This window comes from Pelecanus crispus, chromosome 3, assembly GCF_030463565.1.
Source record: "Pelecanus crispus isolate bPelCri1 chromosome 3, bPelCri1.pri, whole genome shotgun sequence".
NCBI classification, from domain to species: domain Eukaryota; kingdom Metazoa; phylum Chordata; class Aves; order Pelecaniformes; family Pelecanidae; genus Pelecanus; species Pelecanus crispus.
In genome coordinates this window covers 71,274,501-71,296,875 of record NC_134645.1, presented here as the reverse complement: position 1 = coordinate 71,296,875, position 22,375 = coordinate 71,274,501, and the positions used below count along the sequence as shown (strand labels likewise).

The 22,375-nt window shown below is 39.5% G+C and overlaps 1 protein-coding gene across 1 annotated transcript in view; it reads right to left on the bottom strand.

Annotated features, from left to right (window-relative positions):
- The window catches only part of PTPRK (protein tyrosine phosphatase receptor type K), a 421,483-nt gene that overhangs the window by 56,118 nt on the left and 342,990 nt on the right, over positions 1-22,375 (bottom strand). Inside the window, exons 12-13 of the mRNA XM_075707712.1 lie at positions 16,623-16,896; positions 13,599-13,635 (exon numbers count right to left, since the gene is read on the bottom strand). Of these exons, the coding sequence (XP_075563827.1) occupies positions 13,599-13,635; positions 16,623-16,896 (311 nt within the window). The remainder of the gene's footprint in view (positions 1-13,598; positions 13,636-16,622; positions 16,897-22,375) is intronic.

The window sequence follows — 22,375 nt, the reverse complement described above, 5'->3', positions numbered from 1 at the left end:
GATCATGCCTTCTATTTAGAAGTAGAGCATTTTATTTTATTTTATATTATTTCTGTAGAGTGATTTAAGATGCCCAGATATAATGGGATAAGTTCTCAAAGGCAACATTTGTTATGCCAAAGGTTTAGGAGCATTAGGATCCAGCTGACAAATCTTTAGCTGTTAGACTGGCTTAGGTCTGTTTTCAGCTTTCAGAGCCCATAACTATCTTCTTGATTTTTATTTTTACAGATTCCTAAGGATTTCAGCACAACATATGGGCAGCATTAAGGGCATTAAAGATTTATAAATTTATACCATCATTATAAAAACACACAAAGTCTGAAATATTTAGGGTTAAATGCAATACATATACTACTCGTGGTCAAATTAAATATTGATGTGTTCATGTCAGCGTTAAGAAGAAAAAGAGAAAACATCCTGTTTACAGTAGCTGTATGAAGAAAACATTCCAGACTTACTCATAAAGAAAGTAGTTCACTGCTTTTACTTCAGTCTGATTTCTTTCTAACCTGGAATTTCTTTTTACTTAAAGTCGCTGCTCTTTTACATTCTTCTAGGCACTTAACCTTTATTGTGATGTGTGCGTACTTTACAGTGACTGGAAATCAATAATAATTCTGAAACCAAGTCCTTTTTGTCTTGAAAAACTTAAAATATCCCTAAGACAGCATCTTTCTTCAATACTACTCATGGGAATTTACTAATAATCACATTGTTAGATGTGAGTGGAGAAATTGAGTATGTGAAATAAAAGCCAGCCTTTAAAATGAAAGAAAGACCTTCAGAGCATAGAAAAAACAGTTGGTTATTGTTAGTTTGCAAGTCACTGTTCACCATATACACAGCTGCAGTAACTATGCTCACTCTATACCTCTACACAGGTGAAGTATCTGTGTGTTTTCCTTTTACTCCATAGTTAAAAACCAGCAGAGAGCAATCCTCCAACCAAAATCTCACACTCTGATCCTGAGATGTCCAGTTCCAAGAGAGAAATCTACAGCTACACAGAGAAATGGGGCAAGATCCAGCATCCAGCCTTGAATCCATAACATATCTCAAGAAATGCAGCAAGTCATTCAGGTACAAGAACATACATTCTCTTTTGCCTCCTGACTCTTGTTGATTTGCCATCGCTTGTTTGCTGAAGATGAAGTTACAATATTAATTTTTATATGAGTGTGCTGTTCACGAAACAAGCTATTCTGTTTGCAGAAAACCAGCTCTGCTACACTGTGCAGAGAACGCAGGCATGGCTAGGGAAGGCCAGCGCTGCATATCACAATGGAAACAGGACCTTATCACCTCTGCGGGCTGGGGGGCGGCAGACGAGGCAGTACACACTTGCTGCAGGCTCAGGCAGCAACTGTACCCAGGTGGCTGTTCCTCTTCTCCAAGCTATAGGTGTTAGTCCATACAAGAGTCCAACAGGTTCAGGTCCTACAGCTGGCTCAACAGTCAACCACTGAATCTAGAAGTCCCACATCCTCAGACTACACTCAAAACACAATGCAGCTATGCTGTCTCTGAAGAACAAGGGCTCTGCTGAGCTTTTCTAATTGCAAACACAAGACGAGTCAGGAGGCCTGCCATGAACAAGTGAACGGGCCTTCTTGCAGCTGAGCTTCTGCAAGACAACCCACTGTCCTCCAAATGCCGCAGTGCTGCATGCCTACAATCTATCAGGTTACATTATGATCTATCCAAGCACCACAGGCCGCCTCCTCCTCCAGCAAACCAAATTGTTTTACCTAAGTAATTGTTTGCATTCATCCAAAACAGTTCCTTGAATGGGTTACTCAAAAATAAAGTATAAAAGGGTTGTACTTCCCAAAACAATTTGGAAAAATACTTTCAGCTGGTTCTGTTCCATGCACATAAAATTTCACTGTCTAAATTTCACCAATATTACTCAAAAAAGGACATCTTGGAAGTTATGATTTCTGTTGCTTGATTCTCTGCATGCACAAATTGATTTCACTTTCTGAGTCTGAGAAAATTCTTCAGTTTGAATTCAATCTATATTAGTAAAGCTATTTGATTTGTCTAAGTAACATCACGCTTCAGAGCTTATGCTGAGTAAGCAATATCTTTTTATACAAAGGCAACCAGATTACCAGCTTTCATATTTGGACAAGCATCTAATGAGGTTCAGTTTGCCATCTCTCAGTCCCTAAACTGCCAGCTACTTATATAGAATGAGGGTTTCTAAATTCTGTTCAAAAGCAAAATAAGAACTTGGTAGATTTACAAATAGGTAGCAACTGCTGCAAATAGCCGCCATCCTTTCCCATCTTAGTGTGCGGCATGATCTAGGCTGAAACGTGTAAGTGGTTGGTAACACCAATGGCACACTCCACAGTGCAAGTTACTAATCACAAATCCAATCTAACCCTGATGGTTAATATCTGATGGCTATTCATGGGACTCGTGACATATATTCCTCAACAGACAGAGTAATCTGAAAAATCAACCTTCCTGTCTGATAACTATAACAGAATTTTCTGCAAATATGCAAGTAGAAAATGAAATGTATTATTACATACAGCAATTATCATCTTTGATCACATTTGAGATATAGAGGACAGAGGCTCCTTCTAAATGTTTCACTGAGCAGATGAAGCACCCAGTGCCCACATTTCACAGTCCAGTATCTTAAAAACCTTTACACCAGGGCAAGGAATGGTAACCCTTTCCAATTAGGTGTACAAAGGGAAGTCCTGTGAAAGATGGACACATGGATGTAAATCCCTGTATAAACATTATGGCTCAGTGATTTCAAGTAGAATGGGAACTAGTTGACAACCTTTCTAAATTTTGGAATAATATCAGATACTAAGCACTTCAGGATTAGATCTTCATGAACTACCAGAAGTGAGAAACACTAAAGAACTATGAGAAAATCTGTTTACATCTCCAGAAAATAATGACAGCATGTTGAATTACCAGTTCTTATGAAATTTGTTACAAAATTCTAGGGAATGCCGCGCCATCATTTCAAAACAGGAATGATAATCTCAATTCAGCAAAATCTGAGAAATTAGAAACAGATCAAGGATTAATTTGAGATTTGCTCGACTACTTATTTTTCTATTGTAATGGGTCAACAAAACAAACAGACTATTCAGATAATCTGGATGGTGTTAGTGTACATAAAAATTAAGGTTCACATTAAAAAATGTGCGTACTTGTGGAAATCAACTACCTTCCAGATGTTGAGGCAATCTGAATGCCAGTTACAGTAACTGTAGAATCCTACCCTCTCCCTTTCTTATATGGAAAAAGTCATCCTTTCACTATTGTTAAAAACATGGATATAACAGCAAAAACTCCTTCAACAGTTCCAGCAAGTAGTCAACAATTTGGTTTTCCTGCCATTATCTAACAGTCCCAACAATAAGATATACAATCAGAAAATGTTTTAAAAATGTATATTCATATCATAGAATCCTAGAATAGTTTGGGTTGGAAGGGACCTTTAGAGGTCATCTAGTCCAATCCTCCTGCAATGAGCAGGGACATCTTCAACTAGACCAGGTTGCTCGGAGCCCTGCCCAACCTGACCCGGAGTGTTTCCAGGGATGGGGCATCTACCACCTCTCTGGGCAACATGTTCCAGAGTTTACAAAAAATACATTTTGCATCTTCCATAAGCAGCCCTTTGAAATTGCAAAGTCAGAAATACAGTAGCACCAGGGATGGAAAGAGAGCAATTATGATGCCTGTTTTCCATCAGTACATGAGGACTTGGTTTTATTGTCCCAGAAAGAGGCCCATTTTCATGATACTGTGAAGTCTACACATACGACCTGGTTTTGCTACCATATTCACTTATACCATCCAGCGCCATTCTGATTTTATTTGCATGTTAGGATGGTCTAAGTACCTATTCTTTGCCAGAGCAGAAAATCTTCAGATGTAATTTCCCACACTGTGAAACTGATGGCACGCAACTGAGGATTTGCCTTAAACTTGCCATTAACCACCTCATTATGCGATCCCTGAGCTTTTCTCTGCATTTCAACTGCCCATAGAAACCAGCTTTGGGCAATGCGTTGTCCAACATGAGAACTAGGTCTGGCATAACTGGACGTCCTGTAATCTTGCTGCAGTGCTGACAATGTGACAGCAATTTAGGAGTGCAGCATTCAAGGTAACATCCCGCAGCTTTACAGCAGTAAGGGCATGAAAGCAGTGCATTGGAAATGGTCTAGATGCTCAATGTGGAGACCATAAAAGGTCCAAGTTTTGTAGCCATACAAAGAGTGGCAACAACTAATGCACAATAGATGCTTTCTTTTGTGGGAAGCCAGATGTCTCTTATTTCAGACATGCTGCTTTGATGTCCTAAATACTATATTGGCTTTTGCTATTCCCTGCATGACTTTGCTATTAACTGTGGTGTTTTGAAAGAAGTAAGCTGCTGAAGTAGCATTGCTGTTCTCACAAATTTCACTAGTGTATTGTCAGCGCAGAATACTGCCTCAGGATATTTTCCACCACAGCAAGGTTAGAGCAGGACCTTTTTTTCCTCTATGCTAATGGCCTGGCCAAACCACTTGGCAGAGGGGCTGAAACAGTCAATAATATGTAGTCTGCTTACATATGTGTGAATAACCAATACTCAGTCATCAGCAAAGAGCAAGTAACACAAGTCAGCAGATATGGGACCTCTGATTTAATGTTCAGGTTAAATATTCTGGCATCTATATGGTATTGAATGTGGTTACCTTTCCGTTGACTCAACAAAGCAAATGTTAATCAGAAGTGGCAAAGGATGCAATATGTTTCATGACCTCTTTGACAGTAAAGGGTTCTGGAAGTCCATCCTGATCAAGAACCTTTATTATCACCATGTCACCATGAAGCACAGAGAATATTCACAGTCCTTTCCAGGCTGCTGCATTTGCGCAAAAGCCTCCACACACTTCCAAGGACGACAGCATTGAAAACCACACACAGGGCTGTAATTCTGTTCCCTGTGCTTTGAAGTTACCTGGCTACAAAAATCACTTTTAACAGTGCCTGTAACTGCCTCCTGCTCTGACAGACAGATGTGCGATAACCACACAATTTCTAGAAAGATTGTTCCTCCTGTGAGGTCCATCTGCATACCCTTCTGGTCAGGATCTTTCCAGAAGTAGTGTGGTTAGCACACATCTTCCCATCAGAGCAGAAAGCACGTTTGCGCTCCTGAACTTCAGAGCCCTTGTCTCCTTACACAGCTGAGAAAGCATCCATCTCTGGATTCGAGTAATTTGGCAGCAATGCCAATCATCATACTGACTTGCTCTGCAACACATTTGACAGTGTTTAGGAAGTGCTACTACGCCTGGCAATGCTGCCCCTTGTTTCTAGATGACTAGCTGTAGAACTTCACTCAGCAGTCTGTCAAGAGATGACAAGCAAACAGTTTAATAAACCCTTGTAAGGCTCATGACAAAGAGGTGGAACTTCTTTTCATTTAGTGAAAAGTGTTTGATTAGATACAGAGAAACACAGTGATGCTGATTCTAGGGCCATAAACAGTTTTCATAAAAATCAATAAGCACATTTCTGATTTAGATGTTGCTGTAGTTCTGCGTTATTTGGGCATCACTCTTTTCTGAGACAAATTCCTGCTGGCACTTCCTGTCCAGGTGCACAGTAAGCAGCTTTACTGCTTAAAAATATTTTGCCTTCTATTCAAAATATCTGTGTTAGGTAGCTGTTAATACAAGGGTGGATAATTGTGAAGATTATCACCTCTGCACTAAGATGCCGCATGTTGATATAACATTTTATGTTTGTTTTTTGTAGCTGGACTGAACCAGTTTTGACCTTGAGGTTTCATTTCTTCTAGTAGTTTTAAACATGACCTTGAGACCTTTTGGCTGCACCTGAAGATGGTGAAGTCCACCTCCCCTTGCCTTTCACCACAACTTCTCTCCAGCACGTACTATCATTTCTACCCTGCTTTCAGAACTGCTTGTGCAATTGTTCTAACCTAGGAAACATTTAAAATTATTTTGACTGACTATGTTACGATTGTTAATTTTGGCTAATCTCGGTGAGATCAGTCATTTGTAACAGGGATAGCAAGGAGCTGCTGGCAGGCACATTTTCCCACCAGATCTGCGGCCACCAGCCGTACATACTCTAAGAATTTGATTTTCTATCTGTATTGGCCTATGTGTGATCTACTGAAATCAACTCCTCATTATTAAGGATCTTATCACCAACCTGTCACATAGATGATTTTTACTTCACCAGTGCCAAGTTGTAGCATAGTAAGGAAGCTGCTACTATTTCAACATTGAATGCATCTGTGATGTCTTCTGTAACAACAGCACATCAGAGCTACGGGACAGTGATGACCAGCTAGGGCTCAGATCATACTATCACTGCTGGAGCACCATTCAAGTTTCCATTACCAGTTCCAAAACAATCTAGGACTTTCCTACAAACTTCCAAATCCAATAAATGTGTGTATATTAAAAAATTCCAAACTAACGCACCATTTCCTGGAACCAGTTTCAAACATGACTGATTTTGACCTCATGCAGTTTAAACTGTAGTTTCTGTACTGGCACTAACAACGGTGTTAAGATACCTGTATGTAGGGATATTTCTGTCATCAGCAATTGTTTGCTTTATTGGGTATAGAATTCACCTTACATGTCAATGACGTGTATGGCAAAACCTGCTCTGGACTGCAGTGTTGACATACCCACTCATGCGGAGAAAGCTTCATCCTGGCTGAGGACTACTGAGTGGATGCAAACGTCATTTATAACTCCTAGAGAGTTAAAAGGTGAAACAGCACTGTCCCTCAGTGGGGCTGCTCTAAAGCTCTGCTGCTGCACAGATAAGCCAAACTCCTGTCACTCCTGGGCCAAACGTGCACGTGAGATGCCTGTGACGGACTGTTAGAGGCAGCAATCTCTGCCTGTTCCACCTCACACACTCTTTAACCCCAGGCATTGCAAAGGTCCATTTTATCCAATGGTATAGTTAATCACAATATAAAATGAAAGTAGGGACATGCTGTCCAGGTGAAATGGGGCTAAAGAGTCCAGTCCTGTCAGGTGATGACAGAGTTTACATTCTCTAAACACTTACAAAATTGCTTATGTCCAAAAATCACCTTAAATATGACACACAGAAGGTAAAGACAAAAGAAAAAGCAAGAAATGATGAAAGAAGAGACAAAAAGGGGAACTAAAATAAACACTGCAGTATTAGCAAATGGCCATTTTAAATGGTCATTTTAATTGCATCTCTATTATCAGGGGAATCAAGGATTTTCTGTTTTCTATGGGTTTTGTAAAACCAGTAAATTTCTACCTTTATGCCTCCATATTTTTTAACAATGGATGTAAAACAGTCAATGCCCACAACCTGATTCATGAAATAATATTTTTAATGGCTGAAGAGACCTAAGAAACCAGGCACCTACTAAAAAAGCATATATGCTAAGATGCTGATCCTTCACCTAGAGCAGGTAATGTACCAACATTCATTCTCTAATATTTAAATATAAACTAGAATCCTCTACCTGAATTCTTACATTTAAAATTCACATTCTTTAGGAAACCTTTAAGGTTTCCAAGATTTCAATATGCTTATAGAATTTGCATAAAGTAATTCATTAAGTATCTAGGCCAAAAGAAATACTGAAACATTTCAAAATCAAGGAAAGCTAATATTTATTATATCTTTGGACTCAAAATTTCTTCATTCTAATGGTTGATTTTTTTTAATACACTGAAATCTATCACTAGCGTTTCCTCTTACAAACTTACTGATTTTAAAAAAGCTAACTTTAAAAACCAAACTAAATTTAAATAAAAGGATGTTTGCATGTAATACATTTATCCACTATGCAATTTTTTAGGTTTTTTTTTAGTAAAACAGTATTTAAAAATAGTGTTCTCTAGTAAGGCAATTAGATTTATTAATTGCATTTACTAGATTTAATGATCCATGAAACTTTTCTGACCAAAAGCAGCCAACTACTCTTTCAAAATGTAGTAGTAAACCCATACTCCTGAAGACTTAGGAAAGAGGCTGGAAACTACATCTGATCATAATTATTCCCAAACACAGTTAAAATAAATGGTTCAGTTCATACAATGTCATAAGCAGAAAAAATATTAGGTAATTCAGAGTTTTTTGCTGTTACCCTCAGAAGGAACCCTTATTTCTTAGAGATGTCAAGCAACAAGCAAAAAAGGGTACTTCGGTGCCTTGTAATAAAGAACGGGAAACCCATTCTCTAAAAATTGTTATCCCATTCATATCAATCAGGTAGCTTCACCTAATAAATGCTGCTGTTACATTAAATTCCTTTTTACTCAAATAAAATTTTGGTAATTGAATTCCATGATTTTGTTACTCTCTGTACATACATGAAAATACCCACATTGTAGGTTTTGTGTCTGAAAATCTGTACATGTCCCTCAGTTAACTGCTTTTTCTAATAATCATCATCAAATAGTCTGTCAAAGGATCATTCAATTTTTTTATTTACAACCAAAGGTATCACTTATCAGAACTGGCAGATGTGTTTGCTCGGTGAGTTAGTGCAATTTCACATACAAAAGAGGACAATATGCCATGCTAATATTCTGTTTCCATCTTTGGAAAGGCTCAGCAAGTCAGTTAACATCTCCTCTTTGTGAGATAAAAGACATTATGTAAAAGACTGCTGAAGTTTAAACACATTAATAGCTTTTTCCTACGAACGAGTGAAAAGAAAGATGTGACTTAGGCAACATCTGCATTCTTCTCTAAATTTATACTGCCACTTAGGTCTCCTGTGCCTATTATGATGGTACAGCTAAAAGTCATTGTAGGAACATTGATCCAAACATAAAAACAACAGTGAGAGAAGCTTTGTTTCATATACATTTAGCATCTGACATCTTCCCTCATTTGTGCATTAATCAGTAACAGACATATCTGTGCATCCTGCTACAGGAGGTGATTTCACTTTTGCAAATTTCCCTAAGAGCAGAAATATCATCAGGAACAATTTCAAGGAAATAATTATGGTCTAGACAGATTTATGACTTCTAAAGACCTAATCCAAAGCACATTAATGTCAGTGGAAGGACTCCCATTGACATCAAAGGCCTTTGGATCAATCCCCAACTGCTGTGGGAATGAATTCAGAGCAATAATGATGGTGGACTAAACGCACACTTGCAGTTGAAATGTTACCGCCCAGACCTTTTTATTCCTCAAATCAGATTAAAAAGTCATTTTCTGCTATTTCACGATTACTTCCAGATGCGCATCATCTCAAATGGCATTTTCATCCATCTGTATGAACCAAACATGCATAGAGATAGAGAAGTTCTACACTGCCTGAACTAATAATACAAATGAAAACCACAAGGGAAAATAATTTTGGAGGTGATGAAGTTCATGCTTTAAACACAGAGTGAGAAACCTTGGACTCCATTTATTCCTTCTAAATACTTTGGGGTAGAGCTGCCAGACCCACCACTTCTTTATTTACTGCCACAGTAGATTTCTTCTAATTAAATTTTCAATATTTTCCTCTAGTCTCCTAAACAAAACAAAAGAATACATGTAAATCAGTGTTAGCCTCAAACTTGGCAGCCTAAAAACTGTCAGAAATGTCAACTCCATATACTCTCTGCTTAATAACAGCTCTGCTGTCCCTTCTGTCCTCTTAAATGTCTATTTACATGCTAAATAAGTTGAAGCATCACTCTGACCATGTTAATCTAGTTTCATTCCCTTAGCAGTCGATAACATTTTAGATTGTAAAATGAAATGCCAACGTCATGTGCTAGTGGAAACTCATTCAAATTTTTACACAAACTCAACTCCAAGATGTGACTGATGTCATCAACATCATAACTTTGGTTAGGCAGCTTCAGTTATCACATATTACTTGTGATATGAGCGTGTTACGGACTGGTTGAACTGCCTTACCAAATTAGTTTTAGTAAGTTTGAGAACTTTCTATAGGAAATTATATGCAATGCTTTTTTTGTCAAATAATGCACATTTCCTAGTGTAAGTCCATCTTTCAGTTCCTAATGAATATCTGACCTATGTCCTAAGTCTCTGTACCCTTCTCTGCACTTCAGAAAACAAGATTTTTTTTTCTCCTTCTTCAGGTTCTGTGTGGGAAACCAGATTATCAGTGACTGGGTAATGCTACTACCTAGATTCAAAAAATAACAAGGCAGAGAACAATTAACTGGTTGTTTTATTTGTTTGTTTTAAACAAATTGATGGTGATCACTGGTTACTAAGAGCATCTGAATGGGAAGGGAATTCAGGTTGACAGAGGAAAGCAATATTGGCTAAAAGTATCCAAGGAATTAAAATGGTTCATTTCATACATTTTCTGGGCTATACGTGTAATGGAAATGGTGCTTTAGGTATGTCCTACCCACCACCTGTGTCACAAGGACTTATTTTTAACGTGCTTTCCTCAAGAATCAAAGGCTTATGTGAACAGACTGTGTATGCGTGCAAATTTCATACCCTCTCACCACATCTAATAACCTGGGACTCTCTTGGCCAATTCAGTCCAATCTGCAGAAGGGCAAAAGTCACAAAGTCATTAGATTCTTACAAGCTTTGTCAAATAGCTGTCCAGATAAAGGGGGAATCCTGTTACTACCCTAAATCAGGGCCACCAAAGAATCACTCTGGCATTCATCCTTCAGCTGCAAGCACACAGGAACTGCTCAGGGTGCTCTTCCAATATTTTCTTCCACGAAAAATTAACTCAGTATATTTTAATACACCAGACACTAGTAAGCCTCTCAGGTTACTCTAAAAACATTTTTTTTCAAGACACACCAAAAGCAGCAACATACTTCAGTCATGATTTGGCACCATTTTTTAGATGAGTTCACACTTCAGTGCATTTTGTTATCAGAAGTGCATGAGAACATTTCACCTGGAATATACGGACTGAAAAAGTATGAGCACTTCAATTTAAATTTGCTGACTTTCATTAGTTTGACACCAATAAACAAAATATTCCATCAATTCTCAAAGGTAAGAGGCAACCCACAGGAATGATACGTGCAAAACCCCTTATGTGTTAAAACACATGCAATTTATGTTAATAGGGAACTGCCCAAGCAAAAAAAAAAAAAAAGAAAAAAAATTGGTAAAATTGGTCAAGGAAATAACATATTTAAGAAAGTTAAATTATCAAGGTTATAATTTGGGGGATTTGAACTTCTCCAGTACCAAACCATGACTTTACTACCATATTTTTCTCCATCTTTACATCTTATTGGCGTGAATACACACAGTAGACAAAACAAGACCCTCGAACAAGGTAAAAATGAGTACCTTTGCTGGTAATACTAAGCTTCACTACCAGGGAAATTTTGTCTTGCTTTTACATGCACCTTTAATGTCGTTCCTCTCCCCTGCCTTCCACCCCAGCCCTCTATGATTTTTAATGCCTTTTCAACATGTTGAAGGCAAAATTCAGTTTGGCCAGCTGGAGGCTGCTTCAAGTCACAGGAGGTAACACAGAACTACACACTACTTTTGTAACTGAATACATAGTTTAGACAATTTGCTGGATTTTAAAAGGCCACATTAGCTTTACTGGGGTGCATCAGGTAAGGTGAGACAGTCCTCTTTTCCCTATGAATATATTACAAGTGTAACCAGACAACTCCTCGGTCAATGATTCAAAGCAAACTTACACACGATGATAAAAAATCAGCATAACCAGATGAACATATACATAAACCAATATATTAAATATACTTTTCTTCAAGGACAACAAATCATGGTATTGTTTTTACGATGAAAACATGGGAAAAAATTCAGTATCAGCTTTTTAAAAATTATTTAGAATACTAGTATAACTTGTTTGAGAGGTACGAGCATATGTGACTTTGAAGCGATGATTCCCTATTAAATGCATTCCTTCAGAGAAAGAGAAAGCATTTGCTCCTACTGTTGCTTCCCCCCACATTTCACATCTATCATTAAAACAAAGTCAGAGAAAACATTTCGGTTTTTAGTTCCACATGCAAGGAGTATAGTACTGACATATCAGGCAATGCAGTTACTTCACGAAAACATGTCTTCAGCCAGAGCAGCAAAGCCAAGATTTATGGCACGATGGTAAGAAACATGCTACTCATTTCCCCTTTCCTTCAGACTACAGCCACTGGGGTGCAGGGGACTGGTACGGCAGAGGAAGGCATACAAGCAACCACCAGGACTATTGTTCCGGCGACCATCGCTTTGACATCAGTGGACTGAATAGGGTTAAGTAAAAAATAATTTCCTCATAAGCCAGGTGAACTCCTTCCCCATTTTGTTATTACTATCCAGAAAATTTATGATGACAGAGACCACTGCTTTCCTCTTCCTCTTTCCATATTTCTGCAGTATTTTAGGATATTTCTGAGCCTTTCAAGGCTCTCCCTTGACTCAAATCCTAGCAATACATGCTTGTGGTACATAAATATTTGTTTATGCAAATATATGTTAATTCAAACATTTAATCTTGCCAGGTAAACATAAGAAAGATAATGTTGATGTACTTTTCACAGAAGACTTAGCTCACAGTTTTAATTTCCTGTTTTTATTAGCTTACCTCACTTGACGAAAATATTAACACATCTTGAGAAGTACATTTTATTTTCTGGTTTCTCAAGAAAACGCTTTGTTGCTACCACCTCATTAGAGGCTTCAGCTTTTAATTGGGACAAGTTTTAAATTGAAAGAAGCGATTGAAAAAATGGTGCTGATGTGCTACCACAGTACTTTAAATGCTTGCTTGCTTGCATCTAAAGTTGTTTTTATGCTGAATATCAATATGCAATTAGAAAGAGACAATGTAAGTAGTGCTGGGCCTCTGCAGAGTACTCTTTCAGCATCTGTAAGCTCCTTTCTTGTTTATGCTGGTGGAGTCTATCAAACAACTCTCATGTTGACACAATCAAGCAACCAAAATGAATGGCTATAAATACAGTCAAAGCAAGAGATGACAATAAGCAGAACAACTAAGTCCTCATTTGAAGACGAAACAGCATTTCTGAGTGAGCAGTATGTGATTAACCCGCTCTATGTGGGGTCAATACGATTTATTCTCACAGCTATGCAGCCAGTCTTAGCCCTGGGCCTCACTTGCTGCCAAAGACAGGAGCCTTCCTCAAATCAACCCTCCCCTATGTCTCGCCTAACACGCTGAGCTCTTACTTAAGAAAATTAACTACCATGCGCTTCGTTTAAATTATTTCCACGCCTGCTCGGGAATAACTGTTAGCATAACAGAGAGTTTACCAAGCGTGCTTTTTAGTCTCCAGCTCATCTATCTGCTGCCTGCAATGCTCCAGCAGCCTAAGAGCAGATCTTGAAAACCACAGGCAGGACAAACAAAGGAGTACTTATTTTGTCTAAATTCTGTGTGTTGCTAGAACAGTACTCTCTTGGCTCAATACCAAAGAATAAAAAGCAGTAGCCCATTACATTTTAAGACTATCAAGTGGTTCAAAATAGAGGGACAGTACTGGCGTTGGTTCAAATGTTTAACAGAACTCCACATTTCATTAAAAATGCTACTTTGCTTGGAGGGATGAACCTCTTACCTTTTGTAGCTATTCGAACACACTGAGTTTTGGTTTCCTGTTGAGGAGGGAAAAGCAAAGAAAACAGTCAGATGAGGTTGTTTTTTCTTGCCCTCCCTGTTCCATAAATTCATCTGAGATCTGCTAACCAGCTGGGGCAACCCAACAAGGTGGCTCAGGGCTCTGGACTTAGCAGGAGAGAAGAGGCTGAGTGATTTTGCCTTTACAAAAGCTAAATGAAATAGAGATATTGATTTGTACTATCCAGGATAATGATGGGGAGAAAAGGTGCAGGACAGCCCAGGTGTAGCAATTTTCAGATTATTCAAATCAAATGGAAATCGTGCCATAAGAATACAGAGAGAGGGTGCAGTGGAAGGAAAGGGGAGGACTGGTGCTCCTGTTTATTTCATGGCACAGAAATCCCAAGCCAGGGTTGACCTCCAACAGCATCACACAGCAAAGAAGGTACACTTGTTCAGCACTGTGTCCAAGCTAACTTGTCTTGCTGCATCCTGATGGTCTTGAACAGTCATCTGAAGCATGTCAGCAACATGCTCCCTCATGCTTCTCAATGTGGAATTAGCACAGAACCAGCCCAGGTATCCCTTCACATATGACACAGTTAATCTACAGCCTATATAATCTGCCCAGGAAAGACAGTGATTTGACAGTGATGTGCTTCCAAAGAAGTTGCACACGCAAAGACAATTTTTACGTTTTTACGTTTTTTTCCCCCCCTCAGAAGTTTGGTTAGCGACTGAAACAAATGAACAGAGAAACGACTTGGTTATGCACAGTTTGGACAACTTGAACAGACGAGGGTCAGTCATAAATGGGGTTTTCTGAACTTTTTCTACAATGTGCAGTCATTTTAAAGGCAAACATACTGAAACAGCATAAGGTTGCGTGAGAGGATGCAGCTGCTGCTGTATTAGATCACTCTAAACAATATTAGCATGTAATTAGAAAATAGAATAATGACAGTTTCATTCTACAAAATATGCTCCCTCTAGTTCTGCACCCCCCAGCACTCCATCCCCGAATACATCCCCTGGGATCTCTCTCCTCTTGAAGATTCCCAAGTAACAGGTAAAATATGTTGATGCTGTTTTGTAAACACAGCTTGTAAAGAATGAGCAAAGATGCGAGTTGAGGCTTCCCATAAGTGTGCCATAAAGACAATTTTTCAATCTAAATGAAAGCCCCGCAAGGTTTATCAATATAATCTTACCTAATTAGCATTCTCCCCAATTACTGGATTTACCTGCCCACTTTTGATCAAAAATATCTGTGAGGATCCAGAGTAACCCTCATCCCAGCCCTACAGTGTATTTCAGAGCATACTTTACTTCCCCTTTGACTATTCTGTGAGCCCTCTGCTTTATAGTAAAGCACCTGTTTAAATATTCTGCAGCTCAGAGGTTATCTCACAACCACTAGATCTCTATCCTGGCAGAATGCAGTGCCATCCACCCAAAACCTCCCCCCACATTCCTCTAGGAACAGAAATCTGATCCAAAGTTTTAAATGATACCAGCGAAAACCTTTTTAGGATTAAACTCTCTCATAAGCTGAAATCAAGTTAAAGTGAAAAATAACGTGTTCTTCCCTCATCTTCTACTTATCTGTCAAAACGTAACAGCCAAAATAAAGATCTATTTTTGTATTTAATATTTTTGTTTTACTTCTCCCTCCCATTTATTTCTTGGGGAATGAAAGAAATTTCCTTACAATTTAGTCAGCTGGAAGCCAACAAAAGCAAAGGGAATATATGTAGCAGGTGAGGGAAATATGAATGAGTGACTAGCAGTTACCTTCTATTTTGATTTGTTTGCTCCATACGGGTCTATAGATAAGAAGTAGAAAGGGGGAATGGCCTCTTCCATTTCAAAAAAGCCTCCAGTTCTTAAGCAGCTCCAGTACAGTTTCATTAGCTCCTGTTTTTTCCCCATTCTGACTTGATGCGCATGCAATTTTCCTAACCATAGGTAGAAGGTGAGATTTTCTTCAAAAGGTTCCAAGGCACGGCCGCCTGTTAGCTAGGATTTGTTTAGTCACCGCAGAGACCCAAACTTAAGAAAGGGTAAACACGGCTTCTGCTCCTTTCCGACAGCTCTGGTGAGTCTCAGCAGCTATCGATCTCGCTGGTCATTCTAGCTCCTTTCTGACCTGCCTGGACACCTCCTATGGAAATTCTTATGGACATATTACTGCAATTTCCTTCAGATTTCTAAACTATAAATCAAAACTTTAAATTTTTCAATATCTGAAGCTTTTGTGCCTACCATCTCTTCCCTCCTCACCGATCATTTCCCCCTCCCCCATTTTTCATTTATGAGAGGAAAAACCATTCAAGAGCAACAGCACGGGGCTTGCAGAGCCACAGTTGTTCTTCACACCTGGAACCTCCCTCCCTGGTGCTTTTCCCTCTTCCACATGCATAGAGAGCCAGCAGCAGTACTCAGCAACAGAGTTAAAAATGAAACACCAAGGAGGCAATGAAGGTAAGCGACAGCCATACTCTTACTACTACACAGCAGTGGAGCAAGCCTCAAGTACACCTTTTCAGAAAGGCTCTCGAAAACACACTGTGGGCCTGGGGTTACTTTGGCTCAAGCAAATTTTTACATTTTATTTGACGTTCACTGCGAGAGTCTCAAAAAGTTTGTAATGTTTTATTAGCCAGCTGAGCAGCCCACATTCTGTTTATCCTGCAGTAATTTAATCTTCTGAAGCACGCAAGTACTGAGAATTAGGGAAAGGGCTGTGGATGTTATTTACCGAGGAGGCAGAGTCACAGCACTGAAATTACTTCGCTGAGACGATTACTACAAGATGTATTAAAATCTCATCTAGTAGCAGTTACTATGATACACGGGCGGTATGAAATGCGAATGGCATGCTGCCATACTGTCAACAGCACGGGAGGGTTTACCGCCGTGCCCTGCCAACACCAAACTACGTTCAACCTCGACAGTCCCAATTGTCACCACGGGCATGTCTTTTGACTCCTTCCAGGAGGAAGGTGTGGTTGGCACTTACCTTCTCAACACTGCTCATGGCCTGGAAATAGATGTTGTAGCCTTTCCGAGGAGCCAGCGGCGGGTTCCAGAAACCCTGGTAAGTCCTGTTGTCACCCACGGTAAAGGGGGCTGGCTCTGGCAGGTTTCCTGGGGGCAGCTCAGCAGCAAAGTAATACGGCGACCCTCCGCTAAGAGCAGTCTGATAGGTGACAGGGATTTGGTAGCACTCCATGGCACCCGTTTCTCGCTTTGTTCGGTGCGGGTGCAGCTCCTCAACAACAATCTGGTAGGCGCTAGTGAAACAGAGGAAGAGCAACATACCTTTAAGGTCACCTGCTAGGGTCAACTCTCTAGTCTCATAAAAATACTAACCCACCAATTGCTTTGTGTAAACTTAAAAAAAAAGAAGAAAAGAGAAAAGGAAAAGACAGCAGATGCATGGATACAGAGAAGAAACAAAGGCTTGAAATATAGCAAAGTTATCTAATTCAGCCATTGGAAAGAAGCACCATCCTTTTTTTTTCAGGAAAACCAACAATACAAACCTACAGACATCCTCCTGACAATGTTTGGTTTTGGTTTTTTTTTTTTTTTTTTTAGGCTTTTTTCTTTTGAAGAAAGACAGGAATGAATCTGACTTTAAACTACAACAGATTAAACTCTTGGCTAATCAGAAGCATCTGAAGTTAGCATTTTCCTTTGAAATGATATTAGAGAAAGCTGAGCTTCAAGGCCCAACATAATGACTGCCTCCAGGCTGTGCTTGAAGCACCAATTTGCAGTTGTCATATCATTTGAGACAGAATGTGCTGACAGGCTTCTCCACCTCTTGACCTTGCTGTGGCTTCTATCTTGGCTCAGAGCTATGCAGATCTAAAGTACAAGTGACATGCTGTAATACAAGCACAGATGGACAGAAATCTGTCCATTCCACCAAAATAGACTGCCTCATTCCTCTACAGTTGTCAATGATAAAACGTTACAAATTGCTGAAGCAGATGGCATTCGGCCTATTAAAACACCATCCCAACCTCCCAATACCTCTCTTGAAATGGTCCATGGCTTGGTCACTTTTCAAAATCACCTGCTCAAAATAGAACAGGTAATTATAATTCTTCTTTCTCCTTTAGGGGAACTACCGAACTGCAGGATGTTACCAACTCATTATCAGCTTCCTCTGCTCTGCAGAAATACAGAACTTACAAACTGAGAACAGGAGGCAATTCTTCAGTTTATAAGAAAAAAAGAAAAAAAAGTGGTTTTTGGATTAAGGACTATATGTATGCATACGCACATATACACATACATGTATACATGCACACAATTTCTCATTTATATGCAGATACATTTGAGGACCTTATGAAAGATTAGTAAGAAAATACACGTAAGCGTGTAGACAAGACCTGAAGCTATTCAATTAAACTGGCGGAATTGCCTGTCTTGGTTTTGTTTTACAGATTTCTAAACAGAAAACATAAAATTGAAGAGAGTTCTGGAAGCGTCACTGCACTGCTGCAGGGACTCCAAAAGTCAAAGACAATCCTCCTCATTTCAGAGCTTATGGGGCAGCATTAAATTATTTTGTCAATTTTCTCTGCTGCTACTGCCCAGAAATCCCAATAACTGTAGTGGCAGAGATGAAGTATGTTACTGGGGAATGGAAGAAACGAGAGAAGAAAAAAATAAGAAATTAATTTCACATCTTTCTTGAGCTGAAAGAAGTTAGCACCCCCTTTTCCTAGCACCTAAAAAATTAAGGAGCAAAGCCTCTTCCCTTTCAAAGTGACGGAGAGGAATATAAAAAGTCACCTCATTTTTTAAACTCTAGGTAAAAAGAACGTAAACAAAAAAATGATAAGTTAGTTCCAGGGATCTCTGCTTCTCATAAAATGTCTGTGAACTGAGCTTTGTTATAAATCATCTTCCATGGTAACCTCTATGTATTAACCACGTCCAGTTAATGCAGCCTGCACCAACAAATCACTTCCACGAGACCCCTGCGCACCCAGAATCTTCCTTTATGCTTCAAAAATCAATGTAGTAGCAAAAATCCCTAAAAGCATCAATATTTTACAAACTTGACGGAAGTAAAATAGTAAAAATAATTTTTGTTTATAATGTCCCATGGGAAGAAATGACTACCGGTGTTCACCTCCTCCCTGGCCTGGCCCTGGAACCAGGCAGGGTCAAACCCACCGATCCCAAACTGGGCAGCCAACCAACTGGAGAGTACTGGGAGCATGGACACCATGTCTCTGCTCCCTCCATTCTGCAGTCTTTCTCTCGTGAGCTGCCAAAGGACTGGGACTGACACAATTTCTGCTCTCCAAAGTGCCAGGAGAGCGGGAAGCTTGTCATCCGTGACCGCCTGCCAACTTAGGAGGAGAAAGCCAGCAGGGAGAGCGGAAGGACAGCGCAACGTCTGCATGTGACGGAGGCAACTGTCCCCTGGCACAGCCTGGTTTGTCAGGCAGCTCAGAAGCTGAGATCTACCACAGTTTTCAAATTAAATCCTTTTTCCCCCCCCTCATCTTAGAGAGTAAGGGGTAAATGAGGCATCTTCTTTTTTGAGGCGCATATCTTTTTTCAGGGGCAAGTCTCTTTGGAGACAGAAACAAACCAAAAACTCAAAGATGAAGGGCATGAGAGTTAAATATCAGGTAAGTCCCTTTTAATAGCATTCTTTAAAAATATGCAGTAATTTTTGAATCTGAAATAAAAGGTATGGCAAAACTTTAAGCATGAGATCACAATAAAATGTGAACATTCTGAAAAATTTTCAAATAATTTACATAAAATATGCTCTAATTTAAATAAAATAGGCTTCCAAAAATAATGCTTTTTGGGCCCCTACATCTGAAAAGCTACAAAATGTGGAAAATAAGAAATAGATATACACATTGTAGCCATCTGCACTTACACAATTACTTTTAGTTAAAGAAAGAATAGCGCATGACAGAAAGCCTTTAAAGTCTCCAATGAGGCTTTGTTTTTAATTTTTTTTTTTTTTTAATTTTTACAAAGTATTTTTTAAATAAAATATGTGCCTATCTTCTTTGGAAAGGGGATCTGGCAGTATTCTTCATGCAACATTACAGGCTAACAAGACACGGAGGAATACAGTCATTTACCTCTGGGCCCTTTGTGATACCATCTGTTTAAACCCATTTACTAACACTACAGTGTCTCCAAAGCAGCACTGTTACTCTATGTACACATAATAGTGTTCGGAAAGAACACCCTGCTGTAAGATGTGAAGAAAGAAGCCAAAGTTAAATTTGCAATTTGAAAAGTGGGGTGTTCACCGACTGCAAACATGATCTGGTATCAGGCTATAAATGAAAGTTTAAAGGCTATGTACTCTGCTTATCTTTGCATTTTTACATATTACTAATCCTAGCTTCAATTATCTTATGTTTTCTACATATTTTTTGTGTAACGGTGGGAATCCAATGATTGAGAGAGCTTTCTCGTAACTGGAGCAGAGGGAATTCCTACAATAGCTATTTTTTTTCCAGTCTTCCCATACAGGAAATGAGGAATAAAAGAGAGAAAGAGGGAGGGGTGGAAAACCTAGATGACAATATTCCTTCTCCACGATGACTAAAATAAATTCTGAGCTATTCTGAAGACAAATACAAACTTCAGGAACTTCTACATAAGTTGCCAGGATCATAAAGGCCAAATAGTTGTCTGAGACAGCCAGGTAAGTTGAGAAAGTGTCAAAGATACCACAGGTGAAAAGCTCCTCTGCTGAGATTTTGCATGAGGAAATTACTTGTTATGTCAAAAACCTTTTTCTTTTACTTAATAAAACCTGCACAGAGCCCCCCTGTTGACCAAGACGATCACAAACAGCCTAAGGAGGCCCTTGCCAACAGATCTTCCTTCTCACCCCTCCCTAAAAACTCAGGCTCTCGAACAGGTACTGCAGTGGTGAACACGTCATTCATGCTTCAGCCCTATTCTGACTGGGCTTTAGCATCAGCTAGAGATTTCCTTCCACATGTCTAGTGGAGACACAGCATCGTCTCGTTTGACAGGTGCCAGACTGACTGACAGCCCAAGTTACATCCTGAGCTCTTGGAAGTCCAACTGACAATTAAGTTTGAGATGCTCCCTGCCACGGTCCACTTAATTAGTCTTTTTGTAAAATGAAAACAACCTGATTTTGCATATGGAGGTATAAGAAAAGCACCTTATCAATCAAATAAAATAAATTTCATCATTAAAAAGTTGTCTATGCTGATTCTGATACATGTACTTCATAATCCTCGTCTGCGCTAGGATTTGAAAACACAAGATTGTTTTGCTGGTGCTCAGTTCGGATCCTTCAGAAAAACTACAGTGACAAATCATGTCTTCAAATGAATCACTGAAGCACCATTGGTGCTACTGACAGGGATCTCATCCACGAGATTGATGGTGAAACAGTACGCGCTTCACAGCGAGCCTGAGCCATCCAGCCCTGTCTCCCTTTGCATTTCCAGTTTGTAAGTTGGTTTAAAACTTCAGGAGGCCATAAAGAATGCTAGCAATTACACGATAACACTTGACGGGGAAGTTATGGTTAGAGTAATGTTTAAACTGTGACGACTATGGCATGTAATGTCTTAAAGAAATGACTGACAGCCATACATAGATTACACTTGAGTTAAGGAACATCTGTTTCCTGGGGGGCTGTGCTGATCGAGAGGCTGAGGTACAACAAAACCTGATCACAGTATAATTCTGTTTGTAAAAGCAAAAGACCAGCAGACTAAGCTTTTTCTTTCTAGTTTTTTTTTTTTTTTTTAAAACATGGACCTACTGCTATTAAATAAAATGATCTTTCGACCATCTACAGCTTCAGGGATTAAAGGACTGGGTGCAAACAAACCTTTTCAAAAAGCCAGCTGTATTCTTCAGTGTCAGGCTGAAGAACAGAATTTGAGTCCTTTCTACTCAATCACAGCTGCAAGGCACAGCGATGTATTTTTTCCCACCTACCTAGTAACGCTCATTATGGCAGCAAGCCAGCTTGTAGTGGAAACACAACTGCAGCGCGGATAGAGCGAAGCTTCACTAAAATGCATCATAAAGTTTAGTGAAATCATTGAATCAATTCAGAATTTCAGCGTGCTACATTTATCTCCCCTATTAGAAGCTGCTGAAAAATACCTGATTGCAATATACATAACTTCAGAAAAGGGAATGGGACCATGTCTTCTGCATTCCCCTGGAGAATGCTCCTCATTCAGAGTAAGGAATAAACCGTCTGTTTTATTTTAAAAATAAAGCCCAGCTCTCCGGTTATGGTGGAGGACTTATTTCCTTGGCTTCTTGATGTTAGAAATCTAAGGTACTCTCTTAGGTTTTAGAAATTAATTGAAGTGGAGGGGGAAGATGGGAGGCAGGAAGAAAGACATATGCTTTTTTTGAGAACATGCTCAAACAACAGTTATTAATAATCCATGAAACTATCGCTATCAAGCTATCCATTAATGTTTAGTACATAGCTCCTTTTTGCCACCTTCACAGGCCAGAGCGGCAAGCTCATGTTACAGGACTGAGGATGCTGTAAGGAAAATTGAGAGACTAAACGTGAGGTGGTGCGCTGCAGGTTTACTCTGCAGTGAGTTACTCGCCTGCCAGTAGAGTGCGGAGAAACCAGAGCTCCCCGAGTCAGCTGCGAGTAATCCTCTAGCCACATCCCATCATGCTACCGGTCTGTGAAAGAAACCCCCCAGGATGGGGGAAAACCCGGGATGGGAGCCGGACCCCCCTCGGGGT